Source organism: Corythoichthys intestinalis, chromosome 19, assembly GCF_030265065.1.
Source record: "Corythoichthys intestinalis isolate RoL2023-P3 chromosome 19, ASM3026506v1, whole genome shotgun sequence".
Lineage (NCBI taxonomy): Eukaryota > Metazoa > Chordata > Actinopteri > Syngnathiformes > Syngnathidae > Corythoichthys > Corythoichthys intestinalis.
The window spans coordinates 27,508,702-27,529,776 of NC_080413.1; the positions used below are offsets into that span (position 1 = coordinate 27,508,702).

The 21,075-nt window shown below is 38.0% G+C and overlaps 1 protein-coding gene across 2 annotated transcripts in view; it reads left to right on the top strand.

The window, feature by feature from the left end:
- map3k5 (mitogen-activated protein kinase kinase kinase 5) overlaps positions 1-21,075 on the top strand; it is a 106,346-nt gene that overhangs the window by 64,365 nt on the left and 20,906 nt on the right. For both annotated transcript variants that reach the window (XM_057822390.1, XM_057822391.1), the window contains exons 13-17: positions 822-917; positions 3,272-3,353; positions 8,800-8,933; positions 15,528-15,655; positions 18,324-18,460. In XM_057822390.1, coding sequence (XP_057678373.1) covers positions 822-917; positions 3,272-3,353; positions 8,800-8,933; positions 15,528-15,655; positions 18,324-18,460 — 577 coding nt within the window. The remainder of the gene's footprint in view (positions 1-821; positions 918-3,271; positions 3,354-8,799; positions 8,934-15,527; positions 15,656-18,323; positions 18,461-21,075) is intronic.

A 21,075-nucleotide genomic window follows, 5' to 3' on the forward strand; every position in this document is an offset into this window, starting at 1 on the left:
AAAAAAAAATGGTTTCGCTAGCTGGCAAATATATTTTGTTGATCGAGGGTGTTAAGGAGTAATTGGTAACCAGTATATATACATTACGTGCTGTAATTATGTACCTAATTTTATAGTCCAATATTACACATTAGCAGAATACATATACTGTGTCGGCCAAACTGCAAGAAGCATTAGGTAGTTGCATTAATGCACAGGCACAAAATTGTACATTATTACCACTTAACCTCCCCAAGAGCTCCATTCGCACAGTGGTCTGCTTTGGCCAGTTAGTAAGATTCTGTTCTCTGCATCTCGCTTTCCACAATTCTCAGAGGAATTCAGTGTCAGCACAGAGAAATGGAGAGCTCACATGTTGCTAGGGAACGATTCCTTCTTGGAGCCCACTCAGCCAGCAATGCAGCCACTGAGACACAATGACAGGCTATCTAAACACTTGTTCTGTACGTTCACGCTGTGTGCCAGCAAATGACAGTTTGCATTTAGTTGGGGCATAAATTTATAGGGGCAATATATTTCGACATCTTCCACAGAAATCAAAGCACTCCATGGAATACAGGGTGAGGTGCAGATTATTACATTTTACCTTATACGTTTACATTTTATTACTGGGGGTTTAAAGATGTTGTTATGTTGTTTTTATTATGCATCCTTCTGCTTGAAAATGTCATTCTACAGTCTACATCTAGCTTTGGCTAGGTGTGCAATGTGCAGGCAAATGGGCTTTCTTGGTCAAAGCATATATACAAGTGATGGCTGTTGTAACGCAACATATGATTCATATCTGCTCTCATCGAAACATATGGTTTGTCTCTCCTTAGCATCTCCAAGTTTGACGAACGCAGTGCTTTCCTTTACGTCCTTCACAATGCAGAGGACTTTCAGATCTATTTTTGCACAGAGATGCACTGTAAAAGGTTGGTGAACTTGCAAACTTCATGTTTGTGTGGAACTAGAACCTTTCATGGGTTTAATATTTTATCTTTTTTTTTTTTTTTTTTTTTTTTTTTTTTTTTGTGGCTCGGCCCTTAATGTTGAAAATTTCCAAGTACAGTGATCCCTTGTTTTTCGCGGTTCATGGGGACACCCCAATGCGAAAATCTGCAAAGTAGAGGCAGAGCATTTTTATGGGGAGGTGGGAATATGTATTCAGATTTAACAGCATTGGCAAGAGATACATGTAAGACATGTTTTTTCCTTTTTGCCAATGTATAGTTTAAAAAAAAAAAAAAAAAAAAACTTGTTCATAGACTTCACTATCTGATTGTCTGATTGTGAAGTCTATGCCTTATATGTATATGGGAAGTTCTGCTTTGAGACCTTCAATTTGACCAACTTTCAAAATTGTCCGAAACGCATGAGTGATACATCATTGTAAAGCTTAAAATCTCAATTTTCTGGGGGAACAAACATTTTTAACAGGAAGGCATTTAAAAAAAAATAAAGTAAAAATGTAACCAGCAAAACCTTAATTGGAGGCGAGAACACGCAAGAGCAGAATTAAAGATGCCACAATTTTAACGAGATATTATCGCGTACTTACCTTGTTTCAATCCAAAAACTCCACGTAGCATGTATCACCGAGTGTCAAGACACAGGTGTGAATGGCCACAGCCGGATTTTTATTTCATTTTATGGGTGAAACATGGTGATAGAACAAGGGTCGCGATGCAGAAATCGCAGACAACAAGGAGTGGTTGAGATTTTCTTTTTCATATAGTTACCCATCTAAACGTTATTTTTCAATTTTTTTTGTTGGGATCGATTATTTATCATCTAACAAATCGGGGAAAATGCGACAGTAACAAAAAAAAAAAAAAATACAATTAAGCGATAGTTATGAGGTAGATATCCGTGACTTTTTTACAGACGCCAAATTTTTCATTGTGACGTAATTCGTTTAAAAGTTTAAAATATGCCAGTGAATAATTTTTTTTAAGTCTTTTTTTTTTTTTTAACTAAAATTTAGACATCAATTAATGATTCTAAGCTAAAAATAACAGACATTTTGAATAATAAATATAATTGCTTCTGTTTATGCCTAGGTTGAAACAAAAGCGGTTGCGCGACGTCTGTAAACCGGGGTTTTCAGGGTTAAACGGGCAAATTAAAAATAGTTTGGGGGCTTATTGCGCTATGAATCTGCTATGGCAGTGTATAGACATATTGTCAATCTAACACAACAGTTCTTTTGGCTTAAAATACAGCAGTTTCTTTTAAAGAGGGGTGCAAGAGCAGCAACTGCTTTTTCAGTCTTGTCTGTTTTCTGCCATACATTGAAACAAGTTCACAGAAGGTGAAAATCCCCGCTAAAAAGTGACCATTAATCTGAAATCTCTTCCAATCGTCATCTTGTAACAGCAGTGTTGGGAAGATCTACAAGTTTACTCAGGATGGATTATCCCTTTTAATAAGGATCCACACTCACACTCATGTCAGCTCAACCCTTAGGTGCTAGATTTCACACATCGCTGTCCCTCCCAATACACCTTGCTTCATTTTGTTACTGTTTGTGATCCCTGCCGGCCTAGTTCTAAGTGTTCAGCCTCTTACGAGTACCGTGATGTGGCATGTGAGCGTCCATGAGTCATGCCCGCTGTTGTCATGGCTGTCCTCTTTGCATAATAGAGCGTAAAGAAGTGACTGTGGGATGGGATTGCGGGAAAGCAAGCGGACCGAGCTCACTGGTGCATACGTGTGAGTGTAATGCGTGCGTGCAAGCACACGTGCGGCACCTACCCGCACAATGTGCGCGACGGTATGACAAAGTGCTAAATCTCAGGTCGTGTGCGGTAAGAGTGTTAAAGGTCGTTATCTTGTAGCTGTATGTGTGGGAGGTGTGCTTGTAAACATACTGTAAGACCATCTGCATGAAAGCACATGCCAAATGCTTAATATTAGCTGTTTCATCATATGTTAAATGTTGCCAGCTGAAACAAAGACGTGAATCATTTATATTATTATTAGAGGTGTGTTTGCATGGCTAGCACATTGGCTTCACATGTGTTCGACGTATTTGTCGGGAGTTTGTGTGATTTCCCAAGTGCTTTAATGAGTTTCTTTCCACATTCCAAAAAAAATGTATGGTAGGTTCATTGCAGACTCTAAACTGAACCATTGTTTTAAACATAAATTAGATGTAAAAACAATTAGTTTACGAAAATAAAATGAATACATAAACAATAACAGACTGGAAAAGTGACACTCACAGATAAACAGAGATTTGAATCATCATTGTAAGATTTGGAGTAAGCTGGTATGTCTTTATCAGGTTCTGCGATTTGGTCAACAGCATCACTGAGGAGGCATGGAGAGGGCCGGACGAGGGAGACTGTGACACCGACGCGTTAGAGGTGAGTCGGTCACTAATTCTGGCGTGTTTTGTGTGTTGCTGCTGAGTCTCAAGTTATAGCTAGCGAAACATGAACGGAAATTAAAAAAATAAAATAAAAAAAAAATAACAATCCCATACTTAGTACGGGTGTAATGGTACATGTATTTGTATTGAACCGTTTCGGTACGTGGTCCTCGGTTCAGTACGGGGGCGTACCGAACGAGTTTCTGACGTAATGTAAAGTGCTGTCAAATTAAGTGCGTGAACGGGCAGTAATTAATTTTTTGAATTAATCACGTAAAAATATTTGACGCATTTAACGCAAGCGCGGAATGCCCGCTCATGCTCCCCATAATCCCACTGGCGCACGGCTGCTAAGGGCGTAACATAAAACGAGCCACGCACACAAATTGCAAGTGGACACAAATTTATTCACACAAGTCGAACTCGCAATGAACAAAATATACAAAATGCGGAAGAAGCTGGCTTCAGCGTAAGCCCAGGCCAAAACAACAAACAAAATGAAACTACACTTGAACCCCACCCGCTAAGTAAACCCTGATCGTAAAAAAGAAAAAACAATACAGCCACTACCCTGGCTTCTACACGAAACAAAACGGGTTGAACGAAAACGACAGTTTACCTCTACTCCTGCGGTGCTCTTATGTACAGTGGTGAACAAAAACGATCCAATAACGAATGAACACAAAATACCTCAACGAAAAAGCAGGAGTGTAACAAAATAGCGATCAAATGCACAGGTGAATGAATGGCGAGCAAACAGCTGGCGATGAGGTACGCGGCACGTATGCTGTCAAATGCGAAGTTGCGAACTCTCAGAGAGTTGACTGTAAAATGACGAGCGGTCAGATGAATTTTGTTAACGCTGCCTTTATTTGGTTAACAAGACTCAGGCACAATACAACACACACGCGGATATGCAAGCTCAAACAACGGCCTAATAGTATTACCCAGAGCCGTATTACCGTGTATCGGATTAACTGCCATAAAGCAAGTGTCGTTATTGCAGCAAATGTAAACAAAGCGCTGCATAATGGATACATGTCAGACAGAGGCTAGTTCGAGTGGCCTGTCAGCGGCGGTGACGTCGTCTGCCCGTCCGGCGTCAGTCAGAGTACGCCACGTTGGGAGGGGAGGCAGCCAGCTGGCGGACGCGGCGATCAGATGACTGACAGTCTCAAAAAAGATAAGAGTTAAACGGCCAGGGCCGCCGCACCACTCAGAAGTGCAGTGAGCAGCGTGGGTAACGGTTAAATGTTAACATGGAAGATGGTTGGCCCTCTGGGTGGAGAATTCCAATTAAAAAAGAATATAGATGGAACAACTCCTCACTTCAGTGTTGCAACTGTTCAATTTTGCACATCAGATATTTATTTTAAAGAAAAAGTCTTAGCCAAAGTTATTTTTATTTTGTTTTTCAAAATATCTACATTTCAGAATATTGTATTTTCTATTTTTGAGCAGAATTCTAACTTTGTATAGGCTAATGTTCCTATTGTTGAAAGCACAAAAGTGTGTAATAAACAACTAGCACATTTATATTTTGCATTTTGTTGTCTTACTGTACCAAAAATGAACCGAACCGTGACCTCAAAACCGAGGTATGTACCGAACCGAGATTTTTGTGTACCGTTACACCCCTAATACTTAGTGATTTTAAGTAAAGTGTTTGCCTATGGAACCCCAAAAGGGTCAAAATTAAAGACAAAAAAACATTTTTAAATAAATACTATTTTGATAAATAACAGACATATTGTGTTATATCACCCTTAGATTGTAAAATAAGGCAATATTATGAAAAAGATTTTACAAGATAAAAAAGCGTTTTTCAAAGTATTTTATTTCATAATGCCTTTTTCCACAATAGTCTTTTTATTTCATAATGCCGTTTTTCAGCACAATAAGTTTTTACAAGATAAAAAGCGTTTTTCAAATAGTACCGTAATTTTCGCACTATAAGGCGCACCTGACTATAAGCCGCCACCCACCAAATTCGACACGTAAACGACATTTGTTCATAGATAAGCCGCACTGGACCACAAGCTGCTGTTGTCCTCACTGTTTTATGAGATATTTACACCAAAAGATATCATCCGGTAACACTTTATTTGACAGCGGCATCATAAGACTGTAATAAGACCAAATGAACCACCATGAAGCTTTGAACCAATTGGCTGCGAAGCTTCAATGCTTCAAGAAGCTTCAATTTGGCCATGACTCTTCTCTTGGTGGAGACAGTCAACCTCTGTTGCCACCTACTGTCAACACTGTTGTCATCCAAGATGCCTCATAGCATGTATTGCAGCGGCACAGATGTAAATAACAAATCAAAATTCATGTTCTGTGCTAATTATTTCTTCAGTTACTGTTCTAGTTGTTTCATTTATTGCTGGTTATTAGGGGTGTAACGGTACACAAAAATCTCGGTTCGGTACGTACCTCGGTTTTGAGGTCACGGTTCGGTTCATTTTCGGTACAGTAAGAAAACAAAATGCAAAATATAAATGTGCTAGTTTTTCATTACACACTTTTGTGCTTTCAACAATAGGAACATTAGCCTATACAAAGCTAGAATTCTGCTCAAAAAGTAGCGGGTATTTAAAGATAATCCAACAACAATTTGCCTTTCAGACCCCGCGTATTGGTCAGCTTTCTTTCTGAAAGAAAGCAAAAAAAATAAGTCCTGTGCTAAAGAGAAAAGCAATCCCAATGACAAATATTTTAACATGTATTTTACAAATGAAATGCCTCAATGAAACATTTTTTTTTTCTTATAAACGGTTTTCAAAAGCTTTATTGGTGGATTTTCTCAAGTTAAAGCGCCACACAGAAATTAATACATTTGATTGTGTAAGCAGGATGTGTCTATTATTCTTTATTTACAGGTGTTTTAGCTCATTTCAATGTATTTTATTTAAATGGGCTATTATTTATTTTAATATGTGTTTATATTTTACCAATATGGCGTAGTATTCATTTATATTGTATATTTTATGTTGTATAACTTTAGTTCCTATGTGAATATTAGTTCCTACTTGTTGTGTTGTGGTAGGAGGGTTTTGTATTAAACACGGGGCCGTGTTGGTTATTATTATAGCAGAGAAGACAACTGTAAATCAACAAAGACAAGTCAACTGTGCCCCGATCTACCACTCAAAAGATCTGATGGACTCAAAAAGTAGGTTACGATTGCATATTAGTTTGAAAATTGACCGGATTAACCGTATTTTTACACGTGTGACTTCCGATGTGTCCGGTCTGCTAGCTAGTAGTATTGACGCAGGAGGGCCGCCTCTCGCGTCAAATAATAAACTCTGTAGTTCTTTTCGCGTGCATCGCGTTTAGCCGCTTCTGGGATGCGTAACACGCGGCCGCACTGCGACTGGTGTGCATTGGCTGATTGACTTTAACAGCCGCGTTTCACTGCGTTCTCGCAGCGGCCACGTTGTCGCGCCGTTGACGTTTCTTACTGGCCTACAGTGTTGGTCCTTATTATAGTAGAGGAGACGGAGTAAATATAATCTACACAAAGAAACTGTAACCCGATCGACTCACAGCCTCGAAAAGTAAGGGTTATATTACGTCAGAAACTCATTCGGAACGCGTCCGTTCCAAACCGAGCACCACGAACCGAAACGGTTCAATACTATTACATGTACCATTACACCCTTACTAGTTATGGAATTTGGTAACACTTCATTTGACAGCGGCCATCCTAATTATTACATGACGCTGCCATGAGCATTAATGAGTGCTTATGACAGATGACATAACAGTTGACATTCTGTGTCATCCGGCAAATTATCTCCCTTTTGAACGGATTTAAAAGATCTGAGCTGGACATAAATGGAGTTAGTGACATAATTTGCCAGATGACACTTAATGGCATCTGTCATAAGCATTCATTAATGCCCATGATAATGTCATGTCATAATTATGACGGTCCTATGGCAGTCTTATGACGCCACTGTCAAATAAAGTGTTACCTATTAACCCAAATAAATCAACGAATAAGCGTCATTGGACTATAAGCCGCAGGATGCAAAATGACGGAAAAAAGTAGCGGCTTATAGTCCGAAAATTGCGGTAGTTTTTATCAAATTGTTTTTCCACTATGGCCTTTTTATTTCATAATGTCGTTTTTCAGCACAATGATTTGTCTTCTGCCAATCAAATACATAAGGCGGAGTCAGTTAAGTGATTGGCTGGATCGTGGCGTCTGGTTAGCTGCATTAGAATTTGGTAGCATCTATGAACTGTCAGGTAAACACACAGAAAGCATCTCTTCAAAACACACTGCTGCTGAAAACCGGAATTCAATGTTTGTTTGTTTTTTCTTTGGCTTAGTATGGTTATGTAATACGTTATTGTACAGTATCATTAGAACAACAGTTCATAGAGATAAGTTTGTGCTGAGAGAGAAAAAATACAGTTGTTTAAAAAAAAAAAAATCTAACAAAAATGTAAGCAGTTACTCATAATGTTACTCATTACTTGAGTATTCTGTTCAGCAAATACTTTTTTGCTTGCACTTGAGTACATTTTTTTTGGATGACTACTTTTACTTTTACTTGAGTAATATCATTTTGAAGTCACACTACTCCTACTTGAATAAAAAATGTTGGCTACTCTATCCACCTCTACACATAACTGACTCGGCCTTATGTATTTGATTGACAAAGGACAAATCATTGTCCTGAAAAACAACATTTTGGTATGAAATAAAAAAGGCTATTGTGGAAAAGGGCATTATGAAAAAAATACTTTGTGAAAAACACTTTTTATCATGCAAAATCTCATTGTGCTGAAAAGCAACATTATGAAATAAAAAGGCTGCTGTGGAAAAAGGCATTATGAAATAATAATACTTTTTCACAAGTATTTTTTATTTTGTGAGATCTTTTTCACAACAATATTAGCTTATTTTACAATTTAAGGGCCATATTACAAAATTTGTTATTTAACAGAATTGTATTTATTTGAAAATGTTGTTTTTATTTATTTAATTTTGACCTTTTGTGGTTCCATAAAAACTAACCCCCAATATCTTGTTTAAGCATATAATTTTGTCATTTCAGAATTTATTTTTTCAGTTATCTGCAAACAGAAAGGGCTACTTTAAACGAATGAATGTCTACCAATAAGGAAAATAACCCCCATTATTGTTATAATGCCCCAAAATGTGTAATGCTTGTACAAATTTTGGTTCACACAAAACAAATCAAACAATGTGTCTGTCAAGATATGATGTTATGAAACAGGTCGCTTTTGCTAGTGTGTAACAATTAAAACGATTGACCAATTTTCTTTTGTGTGCTTATATGCGGCCGCTGATTTGTAATTTTTTATCCTGAAAAAAAAGGGCAATTATTCAATTCCAACAATAGAAGGAGTTTAGGAGTAGTTGTTTCATTTTTATGCAATGTACATATTTGTCTCAACAGTACGACTACGAGTATGACGAACATGGTGAGAGAGTGGTTCTTGGAAAAGGCACTTTTGGGGTCGTGTACGCGGGCCGAGACCTGAGCAACCAGGTCCGTCTGGCCATCAAGGAAATACCAGAGAGAGACAGCAGGTAAAGCAGGAATTTATGATTTTTTTTTTTAATTATTAAATAGTGATCTGGCTTGTGTCATTATTGTTTGGCTTACTGCTATTTTTTTCCTTTATTTTCATACCAGTGGCTTATTTGTTGATTTATTTGGGTTAATAGGTAAAACTTTATTTGACAGCTGCCTCATAAGACTGTCATAAGAAGATCATAATTATGACAGGACAATATCATGGGCATTACTGAATGCCTATGTCATTAAGTGTCATCTGGCAAATGATGTCACTAACTCCGTTTATGTCCAGCTTGGATCTTTTACCTCCATTCAAAAGTAGGATAATTTGCCAGATAACACTAAATGGCATCTGACATAAACATTCATTAATGTTTAGGACAGTGTCATGTCATAATTATGATTGTCTAATGACAGTCTTATGGGGCCACTGTTAAATAAAGTGTTACCAAATTCCATAGCTAGCAACTAATGAAACAACTGGAACAGTAACTGAAGACATTTTTAGCACAGAACATGAGTTTTTATCGTTATTTACATCTGTAGCGCTGCGATGTATGCCAGGAGGCATGTTGGATGACAACTGTGTTGACAGCAGGTGACAGCAGAGGTCTCCCCCAAGGAAGCAGTGATGGCCAAATGAAGCTTCTTGAGGCAATGAAGCTTTGCAGCCAATTGGTTCAAAGCTTCATGGTGGTTCATTTGGTCTTATGACAGTCGTACGATGCCGCTGTCAAATAAAGTGTTACCGGTTGATATGTTTTGGCGTAAATATCCCATAATACAGTGAGGACAGCTGCAGCTTATAGTCAGGTGCGCCTTATACTGCGAAAATTAGGGTAGTCTATCTGTTTTGTTATCTTGGTTCGCTTCCAAGTTGTTACACATGTCATGTCATGTCACTTTTCAACATTTATTGAGTGCCAGGGAACAATAAAGCATAAAAAAAACTCAATGCTCACACAGGCAGGCATTGCCTTTTAAAGCACAGTAGTTTAAATTTTAGGCCTATTAGACAATAATAGTCTGTCATTGTACTTTTGACATAGACTACCAAAGTAGATGGTGGTCGACTGATTTATCCTCATCAAAAGATGCCACTCTACCTGTCAGTGTTTGACACAAGCTTTAGGTTTAGCCCTTGTTGATGAAACGTGTTGGAGGGCTCTCTGTTTTCGCCACAGACGAGTCTCTTCTTGTTCAGCTCCCTTCTTACGGCTGATGGTCATTTGCGAGTTTTCCCTCTGAAGTGAAAGTGAGAAGCACACATCAAAAAGCTGTCAGCTGCTTTGTGGCTTCGATTGAGCTCACATGAGAGGCTGCTTTGAGCGAAGAAGTGCAGCAGGCAAAGTCCCAGACTGAATGATGCCACTGGCACACTGATCACTCGACAGACAGCATGTCTTGGCCGCACAGAGCGGTGAGAATGTGGGTGAATAATTCAGAAAGGGTGCAACTTGCCATGCCTTTGGTGTCACATAAGCTTTGGATAGAGTTGGAATTAGATGGGGGTTTTTTGAGGGGTAAAATGATTATAATGACAGTTAATTCAAGTCTTCTGACCAGGGGCATAGGTTTGGTCTCAACTGGGCATGTATGATATTCTGACGGTATGATAACCTCAAGCCAAAATCAAGGTTTTACAGTATTGCAATTAAAGCTCTAAAATGTGTTACTTTGAGATATATGGGTTTAAAAAAAAACTTCTTTCCATTGAACAGGATTTTTATTTTTCAAAACATATCAGTAAATTGGAACATACCGTATTTTTCGGACTACAAGTCACACCTGAGTATAAGTCGCACCAGCCATAAAATGCCCAACGAAGAGAAAAAAAACATATATACGTCGCACTGGAGTATAAGTCGCATTTAGGGGAAATTTACTTGATAAAATCCATCACATAGAACAGACATGTCATCTTGAAAGGCAATTTGATATAAAAATACAATAGAGAACAACATGCCGAATAAGTGTACAGTGTACAGTGCATGAACAGCGAAATGTGAATATACTGTCTTCACCAGGACGCTACGACTCGGTCCTGGCTATTCAGCGGGCTAAACTCCCAAATGACGATGCTGGACGTCCGTATAATTTGCTGAATCCATTTCGTCCTCGATACCAAACAGGTTCGCATCGATGTAAATAAATGATAATTAGGTGCTTTTACAGCAATGACATGACACAAATGGTTAGCATGCGTTCGCTAGCATTAGCACATCGTTCAAACAAACACACAACTGGCTCTAAGTGTCCGATCGCGGTTGGAAAACACACAACAACAGAAAAGATGATACACACAGGCGTTCCCTCTTGAGAGATATTTTACAAGCATAAACAATGAACGTAGGTTCGCAGCCGTGTTTCTCTCTCGCTAACTCGCGTACTCACTCAGAGCTACGTAGCTGTCGGATGCCATGTGCCCACGTGGACGTGAAAGCGCCACAAACTAAAAGCATGCATTCTAATATGAAAAAAGTCAATAATACAATTGAACACACATTGCCAAAGGCAGAACGCGAACGTGGCCATAGCTATTAAGAGTTATTCAGATAACTATAGCATAAAGAACATGCTAACAAGTTTACCAAACCATCAGTGTCACTCCAAAACACCAAAATAACATGTGAAATTATATCATAATGTGTTAATAATTTCACACATAAGTTGCTCCTGAGTATAAGTCGCACCCCCAGCCAAACTATGGAAAAAAAAAACTGCGACTTATTGTCAGAAAAATAGAGTAAGTATAATATTAAGTTGAAATTAAAATATATATATATATATATATATATATATATATATATATATATATATATATATATATATATATATATATATATATATATATATATATATATATATATTCTAAAATTAAAATAAATGCAGTCCTTTAGGTGGACTAAGCCCACAGCCACCGCTCAACATTGTTACCATCAGAACAAAAATATTTGAATTATCCTCCATAAAAAGCACATGTGTATGACCCGTATCATGTTTACATTGTACACACACTCTCTTTTTCAACACAGGCAGTTGCCAGAGAGGAAAAAACACCACGTTTTACCACCGCTAGAAACACTAAACACTCTGGAGTTAACGCTCATAGCTGGTGGGAAACGTTCATGACAATTCAAATCAATTTTATTTGTATAGCCCTATATCACAACAAGGTTGTCTCAAAGGGCGTTGCAGAGGCAGTATGATACACAGTCAGAAACAGCAGAGGAAATAAATAAAGGTCAAGTCACTGGGCATCCCCCACCCTTTGACTCTCCATGTCGGAAAGGAAAAACTCCAAAACTCCGTGGGAGACATGAGAAACCTTGGGGAGTACCACAGTCAGGAGAGATCCACTCCCAGGACGGATAGACAGGATAGATCAGGACTGCTAATGGGAATTAGCAGACAGAGTTACAGTTTGCAAAGATGCATGACAGTGTTGTATAAATGCGAAATCAATATTGGAGGTATTGCCTCCTTGGCAGCCACCCTCAGCAAACATTTTTTACATGTCGGTTAGTCCTCCCCTAAGCCGGGGCTGTCGGTAACTTTTTTGTAGCCGAAGTATTCCCATACCAGCACTTTCATTTTCTTCGATGGGGAAAAAGAATAGGAGTTTCACCTCCTCCAGCCATCATGTAGCACAGCTGACTCACTGACACTGAGCAGCAAATGGTGTTGGAGGGTTGAGCCTAACAGCTGCAAGCGATGGATATCTCCATGAATTTTTGGGACATAAAAAATAGCTAATACCTTAGGGATGGTATGATGGAAAATTTGCGGTTTTGAAATCTTGCCATTTTCATACCACGGTATACCTTGAAACCAGTAATCGGCACATTTCTAGTCTTAACATCGGTAGGGACAATATAACAGCATAACCTGCATGTACACTTTTTGCTGGGGACGGGACATTAATAAGATCAAAGAGATAATCGAACAGGGGTCAGGGATACATTTCTCACAAATATGAACCTAATTAATTGATAGGCTAAATGATCAATGCAAAATAAATCTGTATTGACTTTTACTAACTTTCACGCGTATTGGTTCAGGTCATACAACGTTTGATTCAAACTTTTGTTTTCGAAAACTACTAAAGACACATTTTCAAGTGCAAGTCCTTTTACTGGAAAAAAAAAACGGGGAGCTGTCCAAGAACTGGTCAATTTCTCGGAGACACTGTGGCATCCTTAAACTCAAACTAAAGTATTGTAATATAAAAGTGATTTGGGAAAAAATAATGAAAACAAATCTGAGAAATCCAAGGACCGATCTATATCTGAGGTAGGGCTGGGCGATATGGCCTTAAACATGTATCACGATAAATTGAGCAGATTTATCTCGATAACGATAAATGACGATAAATTCGCCCAAGCGTACTGTTATATAATTTGAAAATCTGAATCAATGCATGAAATACAGATTAACTGTTTCTTGTTGATTTATTTACCAGCATTCAATTTCATATACTGTATTTAACAATTGTACATGCAGTCTAAACATTAAGTTTATAAAAATGTAATGTAAGCAATAAGAATTCAAGTATGAACATTTATAACAGCGTGTATGACTTGAACAATGTACATTATCAAAATCAATATGCCTGTGCAAACATGTCATTGTAACACAAATGACTTGCATCTTGAACAGTACACTTCAAAAAGACAACTTATTGTTAATGGCTGTTGTGACATAATTATTAAATACAAGTGTTTACATTATGGTTTCAGGGTCCCCCCCAGTGCATTTTTTAATAAATGCACGCACAAATGAACCCCCAAACAAACAGAGAGAGACACACACACATTAAAGCTATATTGATCTTCTTCAAATGAAACGCTTAAGATTTTATGATAGCAATTATGACACAGAAATAAGCACATACAGAAAAATAGCTGGGGCCATTTCTCGGTCATTATAAGTTTCGCCGTTGGATTGTACTTTAAGCTGAATGCTTTACCATCACAAAAGCTATCAGAGGAATCACACACAGACAGATACAAAATAATGCCACATAGTAATTGCTAGATGCAGTCCGTGCCCAATCCACTCATTAAGTTCAGCCGTTTCGACAAGTTAGAGCCGCTATCCGACTACATCACGTTCATTTGTAGCGTGAGCCGCTAGCTAGCGTTAGCCTGGCTACCAGTAGAAAGCACTGAAAGCACCATCTCCGGAAATCGTGAGAACAGCAGGGAGGACAGCGGGTGAAAGCCCGTCTGGATGCCACCAAGAGTCTACTAAATGTCGGTTAAAAGTTTGGTGAACCTCCCTTAAGCCACACTCCATCACGTTTTGCTTGTAGCGTTAGCTGCTAGCGTTAGCTTACTGGGCTTTGTTTGATTGGCTCCTTGATGATCACGTGACTCCCTACGTAAGCCCATTGACTGTTTCTTAAAGGGGAATGAACATAGACGAACAACACAGAATCAAAGCGGGATGAAAAGACTATATTTCCTTGTTTTATTAATTTACCGAATTTACCGACATGGTCAAAATTACGTCGGTCATCGTTAAGAATTTCGGTGACGGTAAATTTTCGGTTTACCGCCCTGCTCTAATCTGAGGCATACTACACTACCCCAAGACTTGAACCAAAGTACTCTCATGAAATTCTGATGTGTGATTTCATTTCAGATTTTTTTTCATGTCCGTGTCCCCCTGAAGCGGACCGATAACACCCCGTTTTTTTTTTGTTTGTTTTGTTTTGTTTTTTAATAAAGGGACTTGCACTCTGAAGCCACCACGTTGCATGACAGTAATGCACATAATGCAAACAAATACAAATGAGGGATGGCTTGCTTGACTTCATTGTTCCTTGTGGAGGCTGGTCTGACCGCAGTAGTTTTGCAGGTCAGCAAGTTCATACTGTCTAATGTTATGTTAGGTCTGTTGCAGATCGGACTTTCAGTAGCAAAATTAGTGGTGTTTCCCCCATCTCCACAACGTTGACGTTTTTACATTACTTGCAGTGGCTGCTGCTGGCTGAAAAAAATCTTTAAATATCGCTCCTCTTCGAAGAGGGTGTAATGTTGTAAACATGAATCTGTCGGGGCTGTGTGAATGTGTCTGTGTGGCTGAGGTGAAGTCATCAGCCAATCAAACGTGCGTTTGAAGGGGGGGGGGGGGGGACCGGCACAATGAGCAAGCGAAGAGGGATCATTGTAAGTCTGAACATAATGAAAGTAATTCATTTTATAAGGTATGGTCTATTCTATCCTTACACCATATGGGAAGACAATCTTTAAATTATGATTATTATGTCATATTATAATATAAATACTACTATATCATTTTATAAATATAATAATTATTATATGACTGAACTCAATATAGAATACAAATAAGGTTGCTTAAAAGTTGGTGGGGACAATTTGATTATCCTGAAAAGTTGGTAGTGTTATGTCCCTATCGTCCCTATGCAAACCTACGCCCTTGCTTCTGATAAAGCACGTGAAAAATATGCCATATGTACAAAAACTCTGCTGTTGCCATTATAGTAGTATAATACTGTATCAGTCTGACATATTTACAAACATACCATATAACCAAATTTTATCCAAATATTTAACACGGAACTCATTTTGTGTTTACAGATATTCGCAGCCCCTCCATGAGGAGATTGCCCTCCACAAACACCTGAAGCACAAAAACATAGTCCAGTACCTCGGGTCCATCAGCGAGAACGGCTTCATCAAGATCTTTATGGAGCAGGTGCCTGGAGGTAAGCAGGCATTTGTCAATATAATAGTGTTTGTGCTGTTACTGTTTATAATAATGATCATACTGTACAATGATCCCTTGGTTTTTCACGGTTAATGGGGACCAGAACCCATCGTGATAAGTAAAGAACCGCGAAGTAGCACCCCACCAAAAAAATAATATTTTGTGTGTGTGTGTGTGTGTGTGTGTGTGTGTTTTCAATGTATTTATTCAGATTTAGCATAGGAAAGACATGCATATAAGACGTGTAATTAAAAAAATAAAATAAAATATAAATGTTTTTTAAAACTTGTATTTATGTATATATTTTAATAAATGTTTTTACGTACTTCAAATGTAATATCTATGATAAGTTTTAAATATACTGTGCAACCAAATTATTTTTAAACAAGAATAAGTAGAAAAATGCCTTTCTTGATTAAATTATTCATTGAGTGAGTCCACTCAAATCCCCTCAAGCTGCTCTTTTACATACAATGAGTTGCCACAGCAACTGTTTAACAAGTTAAATGATGATTGACGCATGCGGCGCTTTGAAGCTTCGACTTCCAGTTATCTCTGGCATCTGTAAAGCATCACTTTAATAAGCAACTCCAGTGCACTACAGGCCTGACCAAGAAAAAGTGCGGGGGGAGGGTGAGACTACTTGATTGGATGGGGACAGCTCGTCTGTACTTAATTATTTATTTATTTACTAAGGGGGGGTTCGCGATGGACTGAGGGCGCGAAGTTTGAAGCGCGAAGTAGCGAGGGATCACTGTAGTCCCTAATCAGGCTGGGCAATATACCCTTAAAATAAAATATGATTTACTAACCCAAAACTTAGATTTCTGTTTTTCACTAATGCCAGTCCCTGTGTTTGAGTGTTGTTTTTGGCAGCCCTTTTAATTTTTGTCTTAGTCTTTTCGACCATGATACTCTTAGTCATATTTTAGTCATGTCAAAATGTTTTTGTCTTCGTCTAATTTTTCTTGAGGAAAACTGAAGACTAATTTCGTCTTAGTCAGCATTCACTAAAAATGTTTCCGTCTGTAAAATTTGAAAATAAAATTACTCTATAAATAAATAAATAAAGGTTTCCATCTATTTCGAATGAACATTGACACACGAGCACATATTGTAGCGTCTACAAGGACAACGGCAAATCGGTGATATTTCGAATGAGCATTGACAGACAAGCACATATTGTAGCGTCTACAAGGACAACGCCAAATTGGTGTTAATACACACTCAGCATGAAAACAGTACATTTTCAATTAATTATACCAACCTGGACACCACGACCTATATGTAAAAAAAAAAAGATTAGCGTAATGCGAATGCTATGCTAATGGTACGAGTTGCATTTAGTGTGTGATGATCACTTACCGCGGACCTTTAAAGGCTAAAGCAACATTGCATATTCTGTCTGGCCAAGCTAAGAAAACAAATCTTACCGTGTGTGCCTGTGTGCAGGCTTGGAGACTGAAAAGGACACACTAACTAGTCGGGGAGGGAGGCACAGCACGTCACATGAATGACACACCCAGACACTGCTACGATACAGGCTAACTACACATAAAATGTCACACATTGTGAACATGTGACGGAAACTATGGCGCATTTTCATCTTGTTCTCGTCTCATCAGACAAAAATTGGCATTTGTCTCATTATGTTTTAGTCTCCCAAAAAAAACGTTTTTAGCTCGTTATCATGTCGTCGTCATCCTCATGAAAAAATTGTTCGTTGACGAAATTTTTTTGTCATAGTCATTGTTGACGTAAACAACATTGCTGACTTTACAGAAAAAAAAGCCAACAAAAACAGATTTTCTTATCCTATTGTTTTAACATGCATCAAATTCCACAGAAATAATAGGGATGGAAGGGAAGAATCTTTAAAGATGATTTGGATAAATGTGAGCTTTCCCATGAAAATTAGATCCCTTTTTTAAAAAGATGCAATGATGGAAACATGACTGTTTAAATTGTTTTTATTAAATACTTATTGTAAGTGTCTTAAAAAATTGCTATCTTAGCAACTCAGTCTGCTTTTAAATTATTCTAGGCAATTACTGGAATTGAGCCCAGAACTCTTCACTAGTATTGTACTGTATTCATGTTTTTAATATTTTCTCTGTCAGTTAAAAGTTAAATGGAAAGGAATGTAAACATTTTAAATAGCCATTACACAGTCCATTACAGCTCGAATAGTCAGCCAACAAAAGCAAACACAACTTTTCCATTCAATTCTGACAGGCTTTATAAGCAAGCCAGCTGAAAAATAACAATTTCACACCATACATTTTCACTATTTATTTTTAGTGGCATGGGCTCGTTCTTGGGTTGTCTGCTACTAGGTCCCATTACAGCTGTGTAATTTACTGTTAAACCACTGTGGCAAAATTTCTGTATCCAAAGAAATGGACCCAAATATAAATCTAAAGAAAGAGTCAATGAATTTACCATGCTCAAAGAACAACTTTCATGTGTTGTACCAAGTCTTCCAAGTAGGGTATCTAAGGACACCATGAAGAGAGACATTTATTCATGTACATTACAAGAAAATATAAAACTGCAAAATAAAAATTATTTTGTGTCTGGCGTCTGTTAATGACCGATCAGAACCATGCTGGTAACCTGTGTGTGTGTTTTTTTTTTTTGTTTTTTTTTGTACCTCCTGTACCTAGGGAGTCTGTCAGCACTGCTCAGATCTAAGTGGGGCCCCCTTAAAAACAATGAGCCCACCATCGGCTTCTACACACGGCAGATCCTGGAGGGACTCAAATACTTGCATGACAATCAAATCGCACATCGGGATATAAAGGTAACATGCCGTTTACATAATATGTACTTCATATGTTTTGCATCAAGCAAAGCGCACGAAAATTAATTTCTAATTTTTTTTTTTTTTTTTTTAACTTAGTACTCCCTTTTTCATGAGGAATGCATATAACATATTTATCTTAGTATTATACTAGGAGTAGGCATGTGCCGATATGAGATTCTGATGGAATGATAACCTTAAGCAAAAACATCCCGGTATTATGGTATTGCATTTACAGGTCTAAAATGTGTTACTTAGAGGTATCTGGGTTAAAAAAAAAAAAAAAAAAAAATTCCAATGCACAAGATTTTTATTTATCAAACCATATTAGCAAATTGGAACATAAGTATAATGAAAGTTAAAAAAAAAAATTGAAATATTCCAAATAAAATTAATATAAATGCAGTCCTATGGGTGAGCGTAAACCCGCAGCCACAGCTCAACAGTATTGCCATCAGAACAAAAATTATTGAATTATTTTCCATAAAAAGCACGTGTGTATGACTCATATCATGTTTACATAATACACATACTCTTTCTCAACACAGACAGTTACCAGAGAGAAAAAAAACACCATATGTTTTACCTCCGCTAGACACACTAAACACGCTGGAGTTAACTCTCGTAGTTGGTGGGAAACTTTCATGATGGTGTTTACTAACTTTTAATTTTATATAAATGTGAAACCATATTGGAGGTCTTGCCTCCTCAGCAGCCACCCTCCCCAAACATGTTTTACATGTCGGTTGACCCCCCCTCCTCTAAGCCACGGCCGTTTGTAACTTTTCTGTAGCCGACGTATTCGCATACCAGGGATTTCGTTTTCCTCGATGGGAGGAAAACTTTCAGTTTCACCTCCTCCAACCATCGTGTGAGCAACAACCATTGAGGCAGGGTTGAACCATGCAGCTGCAAGCGATGGATTTCTCCTTGCACTTTTGGGACATAGAAAATAGCTAATACCGTAGGGACAGTATGACGGAAAAATTTTGAAATTGTGACGTTCTCATATCACGGTATACCTTGAAACCGGTAATTGGCTTCTAGGTCTAACTAGGAGTGTCCGGATCACATATTTTTGAATGTGAGTCCAAGTCCCAGGTCAGCTGATTTTGATGTTCTGCCAATACCAACTCCAGATCTGATACCTCGGAAATGTATTAAAGAGGAGGTGGGTGGCACATCCAAATGTCTTTTTTTACAATTTGAAGGAAAAAGCTATGCCAACTGTTAGATGTACACCTAACTTGGCTAAAAAGAACACGGAGGAAGTCGATGTAGCTTTTGTGGAGGTTGATAGCTGCAACCCCAGTTGCTGTGATAGCAACCCTCTTTATTTAGGGGAAGACAAAAGAATGGGATGGGCAGGAAAGCAACATAGAACATAGAATAGAATACATAGACTACATGGGAGCCACATGGCCTAAAACAAAGGAAAGACTGACTAGACAGAAGTTCTCCTATCTGGTGGCTAACTATAATTCGGAAAGCATAAATTTTAACTGTATGCATAACAATTGTAACACCAGCATTATCGCCATATAAAAGGGATACTAATACAGTAGTTCCAACATAGAAGAAGAAAAAACGTATTCCTTTCTTTTTGGGGTGGAAAGTGCAAGTACAAATAGTACAATGTGAAAAAAACTGAGCTTGGTTGTGATTTTCTTGACTTTTTTTGCTGTCTCCGAACATTTTCTTTTTGTTCTGCAAAGTTTGTTTCAGTAGTGTGAAAAAATATATATTCAGTACACATAATATAAAACGTGCTGTATAACTGTCTGTATTCTATCTGTATTAAAGTCTGTTTTAAACTACAATGTATATCATAGACTTCATAATATATTGACGGGGTGCGGGGCCGCTTAATAGGGGGCCTCTCCTCAAAGCTGACCGAGTGGAAACACAGACAAAGAGCTTTTTACGCTGAAAATTCTTGTGAATAAATGCTTAAATGCTTAGTTAAAAGCAAAAAAAAAACCGGCAGTTAGCATTTATTTTACGTAAATATGTCGAACGTGCTGCTAGTCTTTAAGCCACTTTGGCGCCGCCGTATCACCACAAAGAGCTCTTTACGTTGAAAATTCTTGTGAATAAATGCTTAAATCCCTGAATTCTTATGGACGTGAAACAGTCTCAATTCTTGGTTAAAAGCAAAAAAACGGGCAGGTAGCATTTATTTTACGTTAATATTGCGAATTATAATTTCTCCCTTTGTTTCTTTTTTCCACGTTTCAAAATGCATGCAAGGTACAAAAATATAATAATTACCTTGAATCCTTGAACAAATCACTCCTGAGACGATCTTTCCTGTTTGTATGCGGTACAGCTTTCTTATCTTTTCAACCTAAATCCGGCATTGGATCGCTGCATGTGTTTGAGAATAACTGCAACCGACTGAAGCGGAGTGTGGGACCGCCCCCTACTTGAAGGCATGGCACAGTGTCTGGGGAATGTGTCCCGTCAATATCATTAGAAAGTTTATGACTGTATAATTGTAAATCATAATTAATCATGGCTTTTGCAATATCCTTATACTGTATCTCTGGATTATTTTTTGCCTATAGCCATTAATATGTTCACTGCCATTGACAGTTATAGACATTAAATCCATT